The sequence below is a fragment of the Aethalodelphis obliquidens genome, unplaced genomic scaffold (genome assembly GCF_003676395.1).
Source record: "Aethalodelphis obliquidens isolate GAN/ISIS:26980383/991018 unplaced genomic scaffold, ASM367639v1 scaffold4, whole genome shotgun sequence".
NCBI lineage: Eukaryota > Metazoa > Chordata > Mammalia > Artiodactyla > Delphinidae > Aethalodelphis > Aethalodelphis obliquidens.
The window spans coordinates 58,108,123-58,124,923 of NW_020837948.1; the positions used below are offsets into that span (position 1 = coordinate 58,108,123).

The following is a 16,801-nucleotide window of genomic DNA, read 5'->3' on the forward strand; positions in this document are numbered from 1 at the left end:
AACACATCAGCACCGCTAAATGAGACACCCACAGGTGCCTTGACAGTTCCAAGGCCGACCATAAAGGTCAAAAAGTGGGTGGTGGCCCAATTCCTGGAAATCCCCACCCCTTCCCCAAAATAGCTGGAATACTCCTCCCACTCATTAGCCTACGAAATTACCCATCCCTATAAAAAACGGACAAGCCCATACCCTGGTGCCTCTTCCAAGATGCCCCACACTCTGTCTATGGAGTGTGCATCTCCCTGAATAAACCTTCTTTCACTTTACTATGGCTCGCTCTTGAATTCTTTCCTGCGCAAAGCCAAGAACCCACACTTGGCAGCCGTCCCAGGGACTCGGAGGTGACCTGGGATGTGAACATCCTCCCGCGCCCTACTCTCCTTCCTGCAACAATAACTACACTACCTCTGACATCTTCAAGAGTCCCATTCTCTGACCATGGACTCATCCATTCAGCTCACCTGCTCTAGTTTTCCCAGTCCAGAAATTCTGCGACCTCATCAAGTCCTCCATTCCACTCTTCTCACCGTCTTTTTATATTATCCATCCCTTAGGCCCTTACTTCCCTCCTCATCCAGTTTAGATCCTATGGTTCATCTTTAAACCACTTCCGTGCAAACACATTTACCTCCCTCACCACTCGCTTCCTTCATCTGACTAGTTGGCAGAATCCAAATTCTGAGATTAAACCCAACTGCTATCTGCTCCATTTCTATACCTGGACAGCTAAAAGTCAACCAATCTACCTACCTTCATTTATACCCACACTCTCTGTTTTTATTACTGTTACAATCAATGAAGCATCCCTGTGCCTTCCCAAGGCCAACCTCTCCACTTGGGATCTAGATCCCATCCCTTCTCATCTTTTCAATTATTTCATCTATCTCCTGGAAATTATCCTCTTTCTCCTCTGCATCATTTAATGTCTCTCCAGTGGACTGTTCCCTTCAACATATACAGATGTGCTATAATACCTCTCGTGTAAAAAAAAAAAAAAAAATCCCTTAACTTCACATTCCTTTCCAACTGCCATTCCACTTCTCAATTTCCCATTACCCTCAAACTTCTTAGAAGTGTTCTATAATGATGTTCTATAATGATGTCTCCATGTACTCATCTCACCATCTCATCTCAACCTATGCTAATCAGACATCATGCCTATTGCTCCACCCAAACTGCTCTTATCAGGGTCACTCCATCTTGCTAAAATCCAGTCATCACTTCTCTGTCATGTGCACTGAACTCCCGGCAGATCTGACACAGAGGACCACATTCTCCTTCTAACACGTTTTCCTCCAGGCTTCTGTTAGACCACTTGTTGCTTTCCAGTCTCTTTCACTGGTTCTTCCTCCTCTGCTCGATCTCCAAATGTTGGAGCACCCTAGGGTTTTTATAAAACTAACAACCTGATGGAACAGAATTACCCCCATATTACAGATGAGGAAACTGAGGCTTAGAAAAGTTAAACCACCTGCTCATGCCTTAAAGATAATAAATGATAGAATTGTCCTAGGCAGCCTGAATTCAAAGCCCAAGCTTCCAGTCACTGCATGTGTCCAGGGTGTCAGTATAGGAGTGTACTGCTGAAGTAGAGGGCCAAACTGCCCACTGGCCACATGCTTTAGCTAACACATTCCGCTGGTTAGGCCGGACTCCTCTCAGCTCCTTCTCCTGGTTCGTACACAGCCTGGCCACAGCTCCTTGCCCCAGTGTATTAATCCAATGGGAGGGGGGGGGTTCTATTTCCAGGTCCTTATCCCTCTTTGGTATATCCCTGAAATAGCAAGTCAAGACCTTACTGTGCCCGGAAATATGACACATGGATTCTAGTCTGTCCCTGAAGTTGAGTATCCTGCCCCTTTTCTACCATATCGATAAGGAAAATTAAGGGACTTCCCTGGTGGTCCAGTGGTTAAGAAACCGCCTTCCAATGCAGGGGATGCGGGTTCAATCCCTGGTTGGGGACCTAAGATCCCACACGCTGTGCCGCAACTACCGAGCCCACGCACTCTGGAGCTTGCGTGCCATAACTAGAGAGATGCCCACGTGCCACAACTAGAGAGAAGCCTGTACGCCACAACTAAGACCCAACGCAGCCATAAATAAATAAATAATTAAATATTTTTAAAAATTTAATTTTAAGGAAGTTTCTAAGACAATTAAAAAGCACCATAGGGCTTCCCTGGTGACGCAGTGGTTGAGAGTCCGCCTGCCGATGCAGGGGACACGGGTTCGTGCCCTGGTCCGGGAAGATCCCACGTGCCGTGGAGCAGCTGGGCCCGTGAGCCATGGCCGCTGAGCCTGCGTGTCCGGAGCCTGTGCTCTGCAACGGGAGAGGCCAACAGTGAGAGGCCCGCGTACAGCAAAAACAAACAAACAAACAAACAAAAACACCATAAAAAACTCCTGGTCCAAGCCAATTACATCAGAATATCTAGGGGCTTAAAATGTTCATTGACTGGCCCACGGCTTACTAATTGTGTAACCCTGTAACAATTCTGAATTTTAATATCCCAACCTGTAAAACAGATTATAAAACCTTCCTTCAGTGGTGTGAAGGAGCCAGCTTGTACAGGCTAATAAGAACCAACTGTGTGTAACTCTCCTCAACTCTGTGTTCAGTGACATCACATTGTAGCTTGAAATCAGTCACAGTGGAAGCATTACACAAAGGAAATTGGAAAACACTACAAATCAGAACTTTTTCTCCCAGAGAGTTGGTAGTTAGACCCTTACCAACACACCACCATCTACCTTCTGGGTAATAAGTGACAGAGTCGAGAAAATGGCCCAGACAAAATCATAAACATATCAATTTACTAAGTAATATTTAGAAGAGTACTTTAATATATATGCGTTAAAAATGTAATGGATAAAATCAAGTAAAGGTTAAATGTTCAGTCAAAAACAACAGGTTAGGGCTTCCCTGGTGGCGCAGTGGTTGAGAATCTGCCTGCGGTGCAAGGGACATGGGTTCGAGCCCTGGTCTGGGAGGATCCCATATGCTGCGGAGCAACTGGGCCCGTGAGCCCCAACTGCTGAGCCTGCACATCTGCAGCCTGTGCTCCGCAACAAGAGAGGCCGTGACAGTGAGAGGCCCATGCGCCGCGATGAAGAGTGGCCCCCGCTCGCCGCAACTAGAGAAAGCCCTTGCACAGAAACGAAGACCCAACACAGCCAAAATTAATTAAATAAATTTAAAAAAAAAGATGTAGCAGGGTACTGGTAGCGGTAAAGATCTAGGTTAGTGTAGGAGACATACTTTAAAAAAAAAAAAAACTTTACACAGAGCTGTATCATTCACTTAAACTTTTAGGGGTACAACACTCCATGCCTTCAGTAGCAGAGCAAGTTTGAGGAAAGGGGGTCAGAACAGGAGGCGGCCATGCTGAGCTAGAAAAACAAGTCCAGACTTCCTCTTTCATGTCATTCAGGTGGTACCTCAAATGCTACCACCTCTGAAAAACCACGCCTGACCACCCAATCCTCTTTCCCCTGTCATTCTCTACCCCTATGCCCTACTCCTTTCTTTCTTCACATCATTTGATATTATTTGACATTTAATACATATATACTTGTTCACTGTCTGCTTCCTTCACCTGAATACACATCCATGGGGAAGCTGAAGTAATCCCAGTGCCTAGTGCTAGTAGATGTTCAATAAATATTTGTTCAATGGTTGGATGGAAGGGTTGGGTAACCACAATCACTTCCAGAAGAATACTGCCAGGAGGGAATATAGGCTCAGTACTATGAGAACTTCCAATTTTTGGGAAAAAAAAAAAATCTGGACCATGGATCAAAGAGGAAATCTCAAGAGAAATTAGAAAATATTTTGAACTGAATGAAAATAAAAATAAAATATATCAAAATGTGTGGGATGCAGCTAAAGCTTATAGGATTAAATTATCAGAAAAGAAGAAAGGCTTCAAGTCAATAATCTAAGCTCCTACCTTGAGAAAGTAAAAAAATGAAGAGCAAAATAAACCTAAATCAAGCAGACAGAAGAAAAACAACAAAGGTAAAAGCAGTAATCAATGAAACTGAAAACAGAAAAACAATAGAGAAAAATCAATAAAACAAAAGCTGGTTCTTTGAAGACGTCAATAAAATCAATAAACCTCTAGCAAGACTAAGAAAAAAGAGGGAAGACACATGTTACCAATGTAAGGAATGAAAGAGAGCAGAGCACTACAGTCTCCACAGACATTAAAAGATGAAAAAGAGAATACTATGAACAACTCCATGCACATAAATTCAACAACTTAGATGAAATGAAACAACTCCTCAAAAACCACAAACTACCAATATTCGCTCAAGATTACACAGATAACTGGAATAATCCCATAACTATTAAAGAAATGGGCTTTGTAGTTTTAAAAATTCCAAAATAGAAATCCCCATACCCAGATAGTTTCACTGGTGAATTCTACCAAATATTTAAAGGATAACATCAAGTCTATACCATCTCTTCCAGAAAACAGAAGAGGAGGAAACACTTCCCAACACATCTTACGAGATCAGCATTTCCTTGATTCTAAAATCAAAGACATTACAAGAACAGAAAACTATAAACAAATATCCCTCAACAACATAGATTCAAAACTCCTCAAACATTATCAAGTCAAATCCAGTCATATATAAAAAGTATAATACACCATAACCATGTGGAGTTTATCCTGACAATGCAAAACTGGTTCCATATTTGAAAATCAATCAATGTAATCTACTATATTAGTGGTCTAAAAAAGAAAAACTACATGATCATTTAAATTGATTTAGAAGAAGCATTTAAAAAAATTCAACATCGGGCTTCCTGCATGGCACACTGGTTAAGAACCTGCCTGCCAACGCAGGGGACAAGGGTTCGAGCCCTGGTCCGGGAAGATCCCACATGCTGCGGAGCAACTAAGCGCGTGCGCCACAGCTGCTGAGCCTGCGCTCTAGAGCCCGTGACCCACAACTACTGAAGCCCGCGCGCCTAGAGCCCGCAACAAGAGAAGCCACCGCAATGAGAAGCCCGCATTCACCGCAACAAAGAGTAGCCCCCGCTCTCCGCAACTAGAGAAAGCCCGCGTGCAGCAACAAAGACCCAACGCAGCCAAAAATAAATAAATTTATAAGGGCTTCCCTGGTGGCGCAGTGGTTGAGAGTCCACCTGCCAATGCAGGGTACACGGGTTCGTGCCCCAGTCTGGGAAGATCCCACGTGCCGCGCAGCGGCTGGGCCCGTCGTGAGCCATGGCCGCTAAGCCTGTGCGTCCGGAGCCTGTGCTCCGCAACGGGCGAGGCCACAACAGTGAGAGGCCCGCGTACCGCAACAAAACAAAACAAACAAAAAACCCTCTTTCCTTATTTGTAAAAGGGCTTAAACATTTCTTGAAAAATTCTTTTCCTTAATTTGAAAGGGTAACACTTTCCTTCCACCCACAGCGCAGGGTTAACCGGAAAAAAACGTCCTGAGAAATGTGAGCCAAAACTTCGGTGGGGGTGGATCCCAAAGCTGAAAACTAGCCCTCAGAGGGCACAGGGATGAGGATGCGCTCGGGTCCCTTCCCGCCGCGGCCTGAGCGCTGCACCCACACTGCTCAACCAGCTCCCCGCGCCCGCGCGGCGCCGCCAGCGCCGGCGTCTTCAGGCCTTGTTCCCAGACTCACGGAACTCGTGCTCGGCCGCCGCCTCCTCGCGCCGCGGACGCTCTTGCTTTGGGATCCGCGCCAGGCCTCTCCAGGGCCGGGCCGCCGCGCCCCTCAGGTCCTCCCGCAACCCCTTGGCGGCCGCAGCCTAGCCGAGCAGCAGCCCCCTTGCCGCTTCCCTGCGCCCCGGGGCGCGCCGACCCGACTCCATGTACGACCCCGAAGCCCTCAGGCCCCCAAGGCCGCTCACCCCCGGGGCCTCTCACCCCCGGGGCCGCTCTCGGCTGCGGGCGCTTCTAATGGCGGCTCGCCCCGGGTCTCCAGCCCTGGCCGGGCGGAGCTGCCTTCAGGTGTGGCGTGATTTGGCTGGGTTCACGCGAGGCAAAACGTTCTGAGAAAACTACCGGTCCACACTTAGGCCGTTCTTCGTACAGTTAGGAGAAGTGTCGAGGTTTGCTTGATAACCAACACTATCGGAACTTAAGTATTGAATCATTTTTAAATGGGCTTCCAGAATTTTCTCTAGAATAAAGTAAGACTCAGTAGCCTCTCTGAAGATGGAAAACCTTGGTACCCCATTTTAATGCAGTGGTAACCTACTGGACTCCCCATCTTGGGTTTTATTTCTTTCTTAGTGGTTTATAAAATAAAGAATTGATGAAATATAGTAAATTATTCTGGGCAATCGTGTGCCTAGCTAAAATTCTAATAATATGGAAGAAAAGTAGAATATTGAAGGACAACCAGGCTATCTCCATTGAATCCCTAGTACATAAGCACTGTTTGATGGATTACAAACAAATAAAACCATGGCACATCTCATGCCTGTGGATGGGTTCAGAAGTTAAATTAGAAGTTGAGCATATTCTAGGAGTGAAAAAAAAATTGAGTCCTAATAAAATAGAACTCGATCTGACCCCAGAACTGACCCACCTTTGTGGTACACACAGATGGATATGAGTGATGTTAGGAAAGCATTGTCTATAAAAATGCACAAAATGGTTTAGAGAAGGGAAGGAAACTGATGAAAGCTGAGAAATAAGTTGGAAGGCCAGAGATTAGGCAACTGTTGGGGATTTGACAAAAGGAATACAAAGAAGTGGGTGTTTTCAACAGGCCCTACAAGGGTAGACAGAATTCAGTAACAGATATGGGTTCAGGTGAGGTTGTGTGTATGTGTGTGTAGTATGTATACACACACACATATATATGGTGTATGCACATCTATGCATATGTATATGTAGGTATATATGGGTTTGAAATCATAACAAACTTAAGAGACCGCGATTACAAGGAAGTGTGAAAACTATTTGCCTCTGAATTATCTTCTGTCTCCCTGAGCCTTTTGTAGACAGCAATAATTAGAAAATAAATTACCTCACACTTGTAAGGGGAGCAGTCCAATATACGATTTAATAAATGGAATCATGTTTTCAATACCATAATATCATTTGAGTTTTTCTTAAACAACTCTTAATCCAATTATGTATTACAAAGTAAAAGTGATTATCCCTTAATGATTCAACAAAAAAACAGCTTTTGCTTCAGGGGTATAAACACCACCTCTCTGTGATGTTCACTAGAGCCCTACCAGCACCAGGTATGCTCAAATGTATTACTGCTTTTCAAAATGGGACATTACTGGGACTTCCCTGGTGGTCCAGTGGTTAAGACTCCACCCTTCCACTGCAGGGGGCACAGGTTCAATCGCTGGTTGGGGAACTAAGATGTCACGTCCCACAAGGCATGGCCAAAAAACAAAGGGGAAGATTACTTATAAAAAAAAAAAAAAAAAGCAGACAGCAGGCACCAGGTGTGATTTTCAAAATGGAATATTTCCTCAAAAATCATTTTTTTTTTAGCCCTGGTTAATAGTCATATTTGGAGCCTTTTTCCAAATATTTCCAAGCTACCCCAAAAGAACACAGTAATAAAACATTTATAAAGCAAGCAATTACCCAATAAAGGGAACAATCAGTACAATTCTCTCTTTCCAGAATGCCCATCCTTAGGGCCCAGCTTGAGTGCAGCCATCTACGTCGGCCACCCTGTCTTTACAGAAAAAATTAGTATGACAGTAATAGACACCAGTCTTTGGGCAAACATTATTTATTCATTTATGGGTCAACAAATGATAGTTAACACCTACTGAGTGCCAGGCTTTACACTTCACACTTATAATTCAGAGATCATTGAAAGACAGTCCAGCATCTCTAGCAGCCTACAACCTAGAAGGGAGAGACCGCAGCAAAGCCACAACAAACAATGTTTCAGTGTCTTCATAGAGAAACAGGAGCACAAAGGAGTGACTAATCAGTTTTCCTACGGGACAGAGAGCCTTTCTTGAAGGTGGTCCTTGGGATGAGTTGAAAGGTGAATAGCTGTGTATGGTTACTGTGTATGGAGAGGGCAAAGGGGCATTCAGGAAGCACATTCTGGGCAGAGGGAGCAACTGAGCACGACACCAGAAGGGAGAAATAGCTTGGTTAATTCAGGAAACTGCAAGCTATGCAGTGTGACTTGACCGGGCTCGAATGCCAAGCCAGTATTTGGTGGGCACTATGAACACTGATTTTGGGGAACTCGCTTGTGCTGGCACCCAAGAGCCAACTGTTAAATTTTCAGGAACTTTGTGAACTGGTTGACATCGTGTCAATAGCTTGAAATCTGTCATGGTATTTGCACCATAGAAATCATCATACACTGAAAATCAGTCCCCATCTCAGCTCCCACTGATCCTGGACAGAGTTGAGAGCTTTGAAATCTTTTTTTGTTTTGTTTCTAATACAAGTGACGTTATGAAAACATTATGGGTAATGTGCAAAAAATGCACAAAATGGTTTAGAGCAGGAGAAGCTGAGAAATCAGTTGGAAGGTCAGAGTTTAGGCACTATTTATTTATTTATTTGCGGTACGAGGGCCTCTCACTGCTGTGGCCTCTCCCCTTGCGGAGCAACAGGCTCCGGACGCGCAGGCTCAGCGGGCATGGCTCACGGGCCCAGCCGCTCTGCGGCATGTGGGATCTTCCCGGACCGGGGCACGAACCCGTGTCCCCTGCATCGGCAGGCGGACTCTCAACCACTGCGCCACCAGGGAAGCCCTAGGCACTATTTATTAAATAGTAAATACTTTTTGTACTGAGCTGTCTAAAATGTCCATACCCAAGCCTATACTGCTCTATTAGTGTACGGTATTAATTACTACAGCTTTATAATAAATCTTGCTATGTAATAGGGCCTGTCCTTCTACCTTATTTTTCTTGGGCCTTTGCTCTTCCATATAAAATTTACGATCTACTTAACAACTTCCAAGAAAAACCATGAGAAGTTTTGTTTTGAATTTTATTGAACTTATAGAATAATTAGGGGAGAAGAGTTATCTTTAAGATAGTTATTCTTCTATTCATAAATAGGATTATTCTTTTAATTTACTCAGACTGCTTCTCTTTCAATAATATTTTGTAGTTCCTGAGTACTTGCACTTATTTTTTTTATTTTTATTTTTTTTGCGGTATGCGGGCCTCTCACTGTTGTGGCCTCTCCTGTTGCGGAGCACAGGCTCCGGACACGCAGGCTCAGCAGACATAGCTCACGGGCCCAGCCTCTTCGCGGCACGTGGGATCTTCCCGGACCGGGGCACGAACCCACGTCCCCTGCATCGGCAGGCGGACTGTCAACCACTGCACCACCAGGGAAGCCCCTTGCACCTATTTTGATAGATACCCGCCCCGCCCCCCACAACCCGCTGCCCCTTTAGGTCCCTTATAGATTATTGTCATGAAAGAGATTTTTATATTTTCTAATTGGTTATTACTGTTGTACAGGAATGCTACTGATTTTGTACATTGATTTTGTAGCCATAACCTTATTGAACTTTTTAATTAAATGTAGATTTTTCTTTTTTTTTTTTGGCTGCGCTGCACAGCATGTGGGATCTTCCCTGACCAGGGATTGAACCTGTGCTCCCTGCAGTGGGAGCACGACTCTTAACCACTGAACCACCAGGGAAGTCCTAAATGTAGATTTTAAAAAATGTAGACAAACACATCATCTGATAATAAAGTTGTATAGTTATTTTTTAATAGGTGAGGCACAATTTACTAACAGAACCTGATTTTTGTTTGGGTGTAGCAACGTAGCCAGCTAAAAACTACATTTCCAGGTTCCCTTTAATATGGGGAAGCCACATGACACTGTTTGGTCAATGAGATGGAAGTGGAAATTGTTATGTGGGTCTTCCAAGAAAGCTCTTTAAAATGGGACAGACTTGCCCTTTTGTCCTTTTTACTTCCTCATCTTCCTACCTGGAACTCATGTGTAAGGCTGGATATAGAAAAGTCCATCCATCTTGCGGCCAGAAGTTGGCCATGTGAGGCCAAGAAAATCAGACTGTGAACCCATCTTTGAACTATCGAGCCAAAGTTAACCAATGAAATTTGTGTTTTGTGGGAACACTAGAACTGATTTTTTTTTTTTTTAAGACACTGATTGGGTCTCTGTAATTCACAGCTGAAGTAAAATTCTGAAGTGATACAGAAAGCAGTGATACAGAAAGCAGTGCTGAAAATAACAAAATCTAATATACAGAATTGGCTTCGTGTTTGAGGGAGGGGCTTTGAGGAGTGGCGATATATATCACAGGTTGGGAAGCTGGTGACTTGTTTGGAGATGATAAAATATTTGGTCAAATTGTCAACTTTGGCAATTTGACTTTGGAGAGCAGACCAAATGCTGATTGAGGCTGTAGCATTAGGGGAAACATTAGGAGAAAAACTCAAAATGTTGTCATGGGATGACTCTTTCTTGCTGTGTTCATCAGCAAAGTCCTAGCAGAGAGAAATGTACTTTTTCTCTGTTGAAGCTAGTAGCCTGCAGAGATGAAGGAGAACATCACCTTACTAAGGAAAGCGGTTCCTGCCATTTTTTTTGTGTTACTTTTTATTGTGATATAGGTCACATATGAACAAGAATCTATAAGATACATACATACAGTTTACATAATATTTTTAAAATAAACATCCATGCAGTCACCACCCAAGACAACAGAAGACTGTCAGCATCCCAACAGCTCCCTGTGCCATTTCTCAATCACATTCCCTTTCCTCCCCACAGAGGAAGTCATTATTCTAACTTTGGGGACAATAATATACTTGCTTCTCTTAATAATTTGATCTCATATGAATACATCCTTAAAGCAATATACACTGTTTTGAACTATATAAGTGGAATCATGCCGATGGCATCCTTCTATGATTTGCTTCTTTTGCTCCACATTATGTTTGTGATATTCATCCACCTTCTGATTAGCTATTTCCTTCATTTTCACCACTGTGTAGAATTCTACTGTTTGAATCTACATGAATATACAATGGTAGAATCTAACCATTCTACCAGTGCTGAATATTTGATTTCCACTTTTTGGCTATTACAGTGCTGCTATGTGCATTCTTGCACATGCTTTCTAAAAAACATGTTCACTAGTTTTCCCAAGACATTGTATCAGTTATGGCTCTGGCAGGAAAAAAATTGTATTTTGAGATGACTTTTAAGAAAGGGACCATTTACAAAGGTGTGGGCAGGGTGTGGGGAAACCACAAAAGATAGGGCGGCACCTCAGGGCTAGTAAGGGCAAGGCTCTGTTGCCACCCCTAGGATGAGGGGGTGAGGGCAAGGAAAGGATTATCAGAACCTGGAGAGAGAGCAGAAAATGACATATGAAGAAGTTGTGACCTTTCGTCAAGGGACTTAGCCAGCTTGACATGATTCTTCAAAAAGTTATATGAGGGAATAAATAAACAACTTCATCTTCTTTCCTCCCTGAAACCTTCTGCAGTGGCTGCCCGCTGCCATGATGCCTCACTGAACTTAAAGCAGGGTGGAGGTCACAGAGTAAAATCAGGAGGGCAAATGGAAGATAACCAGCAAAGGCGTATATTTAGGAGTGCAGTTGCTGGGGTGTTGAGTGTGCACATCTTCAGAGTTACTGAAGAAGGACAAACCGTTTTCCAAAGAGATTGTTTTCAAATAAGAGTTCATATTGCTCCATATCATCACCAAAACTTAATATCATTGGATCCTTTCATTTTGTGAATCTGGGAAAGGTATTACAATAACTCTTTGTGGTTTTTTCTTTTTCATTTCCCTATTACTAAAATGGCTGAGGATGTTTTCACGTTTCTTGGCCATTTGGATTTCTTTCTATGTAAAGTGCCATCTAAAGACTTGTCCAAATTTCTACTGGCTGTCTGTCTTTTCCTTAATGATTCATAGGAATCATTTATATATTCTGGATTATATATATACTGGATACTAGTATTTTGCCAATTATATGTGTTGCAAATATGTTCTCCCAGGTGGTTCCCTATATTCTGACTCTCTAAATAGGTAAGATTATAGGTGCTTATTCTTTGTGGTTTTGTTGTATTTTCTTTTAATGCCCCCAAACAAAATTATAATAAAAAGAAAATGAGTTGGATTATTAGACAAAACAGAAAAGGATGTGGAGAAAATTCTGGGCAAAGAAAATAAGAGTGAAAGCAACAGAGGTGGGAAAAGAGTGGAAAAGTAAGGAAACCATTTCTACTGGCTAAAGATTAAACATTTAAAATTCCATTTTAAATTTTTATTAAATATTACTAAATGATAACATTCAATTAAATGAATCATCTAAGTGAAAATAATTTAGTATTCACTCTAATGTTGAAAACACAATAAAAATGAACTTGAAACAAAATAGAATAGAAAAGAACAAATATGGTTCTATCTACTTTTCAATACATTAAATCAGTGCTTCATTGAACTTAATTTTGTAGAGAATTAATGTAAGTAAATCACACAATCAAGAAGCGTAGCTCTACAACTAGGTATTAAGCATAGCGTATAATAATATTAGGCATGAAATTGGTATGTTAATAAACATTAAGCCTAATTTTAATCCATCTAGTAATTTAAAGTCAAATTACCACTTTGGCCAAAGGTTGTGCGAGATCCTAATTTACGCTACTCCTAAAACATTGTCTTTATACATTTAGGTAACGAGCTATAAAATATGAAAAGAAACAAAAATATGAGAACAAAAGATTCAGTTCCTTAAAGCAGTAATAGAAAATGGGTTCCATCTTCATGTTTCAATTAAATAATTGTTTTTTTGATAAAAACTCCTCTATTGATAGCACAAAAATATTTGGAACAACTACTTAAGCTAACTACTGTTAAGCTGTCTTCTTTCGCGAATATCAATGAAAACATGATAGAAATATAACTAAGATAAATGAGGTGTTTTAACACACATTAATCTTTTGAATTGCACATTCTTCTCCAGAAGGTCATAATAAAAATGAAGTGAGTGTACAATTTATCCTTTTTTACAGATTTGTGTAAAGTACAAATATAACTGCCAAGAAATGAAATATTGCTATTTAAAAGTCTTAGATAAGAAAATAATTACCTTGAATCTTAGACTAAATATTTTTTTAAAGTGAACCAAGTGCTTATTCATTAAAGAAATTTTAAATTTAAAAAAATCAAATGAATAATCATATTTTAAACAAAAATTCTTTTAACACAGCAAATAATACTGTGACATTATTTTCCTGAAGGTAACAAAACCACTCATGCTGGTTCTGCTAAGCTAATACTCTTCATAGAACTTAAGATAAGTATTAATTATGAATGTTCATGAGGTATCTGAAGATACTAGGAGCTAAAATATAATTATACAAAGTTGTAGAAGATACTAAGATCAAACATAGCAGTCCAGTGCCAACAAAGTGGTTAAGTGCTGAAAAATTCTTATGCTAAAGCAGGTTTATCTGAACTTCTGAGAGCCCTTATAAATGTAAGTTTTTATATTCACTATAAAACATAATAAAGAAGGAAATCACTTCCTGATCCCATTCCTAACTTCTCATTTTAAAATTGTCTCTAACAGAACTGATTTCCAATTGAAGTATAATGGAAGTGGAATTCTCATTGTTATCAAAAATATATACAGAAGTAAATTAGTATATATTCCAAATTCATATAAAGGAAATGTCATTTGGGGAGGGCTTATTGCACTTGCCTTTCACTCAATGAATCTGTAAGCCTGGAATGAGGAAGAATACGTTCATTGATTATAAAATAACAAGTTTCAATCAAAAATTAATGATAAAATGTTCAAAGTTCATTTAAAAAATATATCAAGGGTGTGTCTGGGACTGTTTGGTTTTGTTTTCTTTGATGCCGAGTACTTTGTCGTCAGTCCTGGCCTGGAATAAAAAAGAACATGCAATTAAAATGCATGAAGAACTACAAAACAAAAAAACATAAAATAATAAAATGCATGAAGAGATTTAAAAAATTGTTTATGCAAATAATTGATTTTAAAACTTTTACTTAATGATTTCTAAAAGCAAATTTTAACATTTCTTAAAAATCAGACCTCAAAATATAACAATTTTATAGCCAGCTTTATTAAAACTCAAATTAGCCATACCTGTTTGCTTTTGTTCCAATCTTCTGTACTTTGCCTGAGTTATCTTTAGAGGGAAGAAATTCCACAATGAATAACATGAAATAATTAAAAAGCTTTCGAAAAATTTGAAGAGTTAAGGTTGACTGATTAAAGATAATAAAAACCTCCTTAGTACTACATTGTTCGAATTTATATATACCAGAAACTAATGTATAGCATAATTTCTTTGTAATTTACTTGTTTCATTAGTATTACAGCTGATTTTGAAGTTGGGTTAGAGTTGGAACTACCAGAAAACAAGTTAAAGAGGCTTTTTGGCTATATAATTAAAGTTAAGTTACCACTGTGCCTTGGCAAGTGTTCTCTGAAGGAATTTCTGTTTTGATTAGATCACTCAGCTCCCTAAACCATTGAGTTCATTCTGTGCTAAATCAAGCCCAAACCAGAGGTTTCCCAAAATTTTAAATCTAATGTCTTCAGTTAATTCTAACCCACCGTTAAGGTAACATTTTCCTAAATGGCAGCGTACATGAACTATGTAAACTGTAAACTGTAAACTCACCAGTACTTGTGGTGCTTTCTTTGGGTTGGTTAACTGGATTAACCTTATCTCTTCTCAGTTCCTGGATAATGCCTTTATTTAAGCAAACATCTACATGCACATTGAATAGGGTAAGATCTGAAGTCTTTTGTTCTAGGTTACAAACAGGACAAACGAGGACTTGGTCACTGATCACTTCATATAAATAAGGTTGTAGGGGCTCGTTCCTTCCTAATGACGCAACATCTTCATTTTCCAGTGAAACAGCGCAACAATTCTGAGGATAGTGTTCTATATTAAACGATTTGCTTGGAAGACTAGAACATTCCTCTTCACTGTGCTTATTACTTAGCACATCTACACCTTCTGTATTAGATTGATTACCAGTAGTCTCTGCCAACTCTACAGAATCTACTGATGTGATCTCTGCATTCTTCTGATGAGTTTCACAATCCTGCTTCTCACAGTCAGAAACAAAATCATGGACATTTTCTTTCTCGTTCACTTCTGTAGAGGAAGCATGTGAACGTGAGGACATTTTAGAGTTTCCACTGATGGAAGGTCCATCAAGACACGCATCTACATGTTTATTAAAGGCTTCCAGACTGATGCTTCCTTGCTCCCTGAAGCAAACAGGACAAGTAAATATATGGCAGTTATCTGAATTCTCCAATGTTTCTAAATTCTCACTCATCCTCTTCTTTAAAACTTGGAAGAATTGTGATGTCTGTAAACTTTGTTTATCTACAGTTTCACATTTAAATGTGTCCTGGTAGCTCCAATTCCTTTCAGATCGTTTTTTATCAAAGAAACTCTTCTTATGGGACATTTCTAGAGGTTTTAGAAACTGATCTTTGTCAGTTTTCTCTGGTGTACACCTGGTGGCTGACAGGGCTTGGTTTCCAGGCTGTAAGAAGCCAATAATGCTCCTTTGTTGGCATTTCTTCTCCTCTTCATTGGGAAAACCAGATAGTCGCACCCCTAAATTAAACCAACCGTAATTAATCCATTTCAAATTCAATAGAGACATTTTGCATAATACTATTATAACACATATGAAAAAGGCTGCTTAGCCAGAAATAATAAGCAACACTGTCTTTTCTGAATTAAAGGATGCTTTTTCAAAGGTGGTATTATGAGTAGAAATTAACTTTCTTCATAAAGCTGGGTATAGTAAATAGTAAGTATCTACTGGAGTTAGCATGATTATATAGGTCTTTCAGTTAATACCTGACACATGATACCACTAAATATCGAGTAACTAATTGGAGTCAATTGCATAGATTCTTTAGCTCCCTTTTTTGCAATAGGCGCTATTTTTTAGAGCAATTTTAGGTTCTCAGCAAAGTTGAGTAGCAAGTACAGAGAGTTCCCATATACTACCTGCCCCACACATGCACTCCTCCTCCACTATCAACATCCTACACCAGAGTGGTACATTTGTTACAATCAATGAATCTATACTGACATGACATTATTACTCAAAGTTCATAGTTTACATTAGGGTTCACTCTTGATGTACATTCTATGGGTTTTGACAAATGTACAATGACACGTATCCACCATTATAGCATCATACAGAATAGTTTCACTGCCCTAAAAATCCTCTGTGCTCTGCCTATTCCTCCCTCCCCCCACCCCTGATAACCACTGATCTTTTTAGTATCTCCGTGGTTTTGCCTTTTCCAGAATGTCATATGTTGGAATCATACAGGATGTAGCTTTTTCAGATTGGCTTCTTTCAGTTAATAATATATAAGTTTCCTCCATGTCTTTTCATGGCTTGACAGCTCATTTCTTTTCTTCTCCCCCGCCCTCTACTCCAATAGCTCATTTCTTTTATGTGCTGAATAATATTCTGTTGTCTAGATGTACCACAATTTCCATTCACCTACTACTGGAGGATATCTTGGTTGCTTCCAAGTTTTGGCAATTATAAATAAAGCTGCTATTAACATCCACTCTTTAGCTCTTTTAGTTAACATACTTTATTCAAATTGACTTCAGTGTGTGCTATTTTTCATATGTGAAAGTATGGCTAATGACCCATCCTTAGCAGTAAAACTGGCATTTGGAGTGCTTATCCATAAACATTCTCTCACTCGTTCACTTTGGAAACATGGTTTGTTTATCTTTTTTTACCACGTGATGGCTAGAAATGTGGTTTT

The 16,801-nt window shown here is 40.4% G+C and overlaps 2 protein-coding genes across 4 annotated transcripts in view; both read right to left on the reverse strand.

The window, feature by feature from the left end:
- Positions 1-5,849, reverse strand: part of ANKDD1B (ankyrin repeat and death domain containing 1B) — a 58,031-nt gene extending 52,182 nt beyond the window's left edge. The window contains 1 exon segment of the mRNA XM_027101261.1: positions 5,660-5,849. Coding sequence (XP_026957062.1) covers positions 5,660-5,849 — 190 coding nt within the window.
- Positions 5,850-12,247: 6,398 nt separating this feature from the next.
- The window catches only part of POLK (DNA polymerase kappa), a 66,278-nt gene continuing 61,724 nt past the window's right edge, over positions 12,248-16,801 (reverse strand). For all 3 annotated transcript variants that reach the window (XM_027100807.1, XM_027100806.1, XM_027100805.1), the window contains 3 exons: positions 14,655-15,614; positions 14,114-14,156; positions 12,248-13,886 (listed from right to left, as the gene is read on the reverse strand). In XM_027100807.1, coding sequence (XP_026956608.1) covers positions 13,802-13,886; positions 14,114-14,156; positions 14,655-15,614 — 1,088 coding nt within the window. In that variant the 3' untranslated portion in view covers positions 12,248-13,801. The remainder of the gene's footprint in view (positions 13,887-14,113; positions 14,157-14,654; positions 15,615-16,801) is intronic.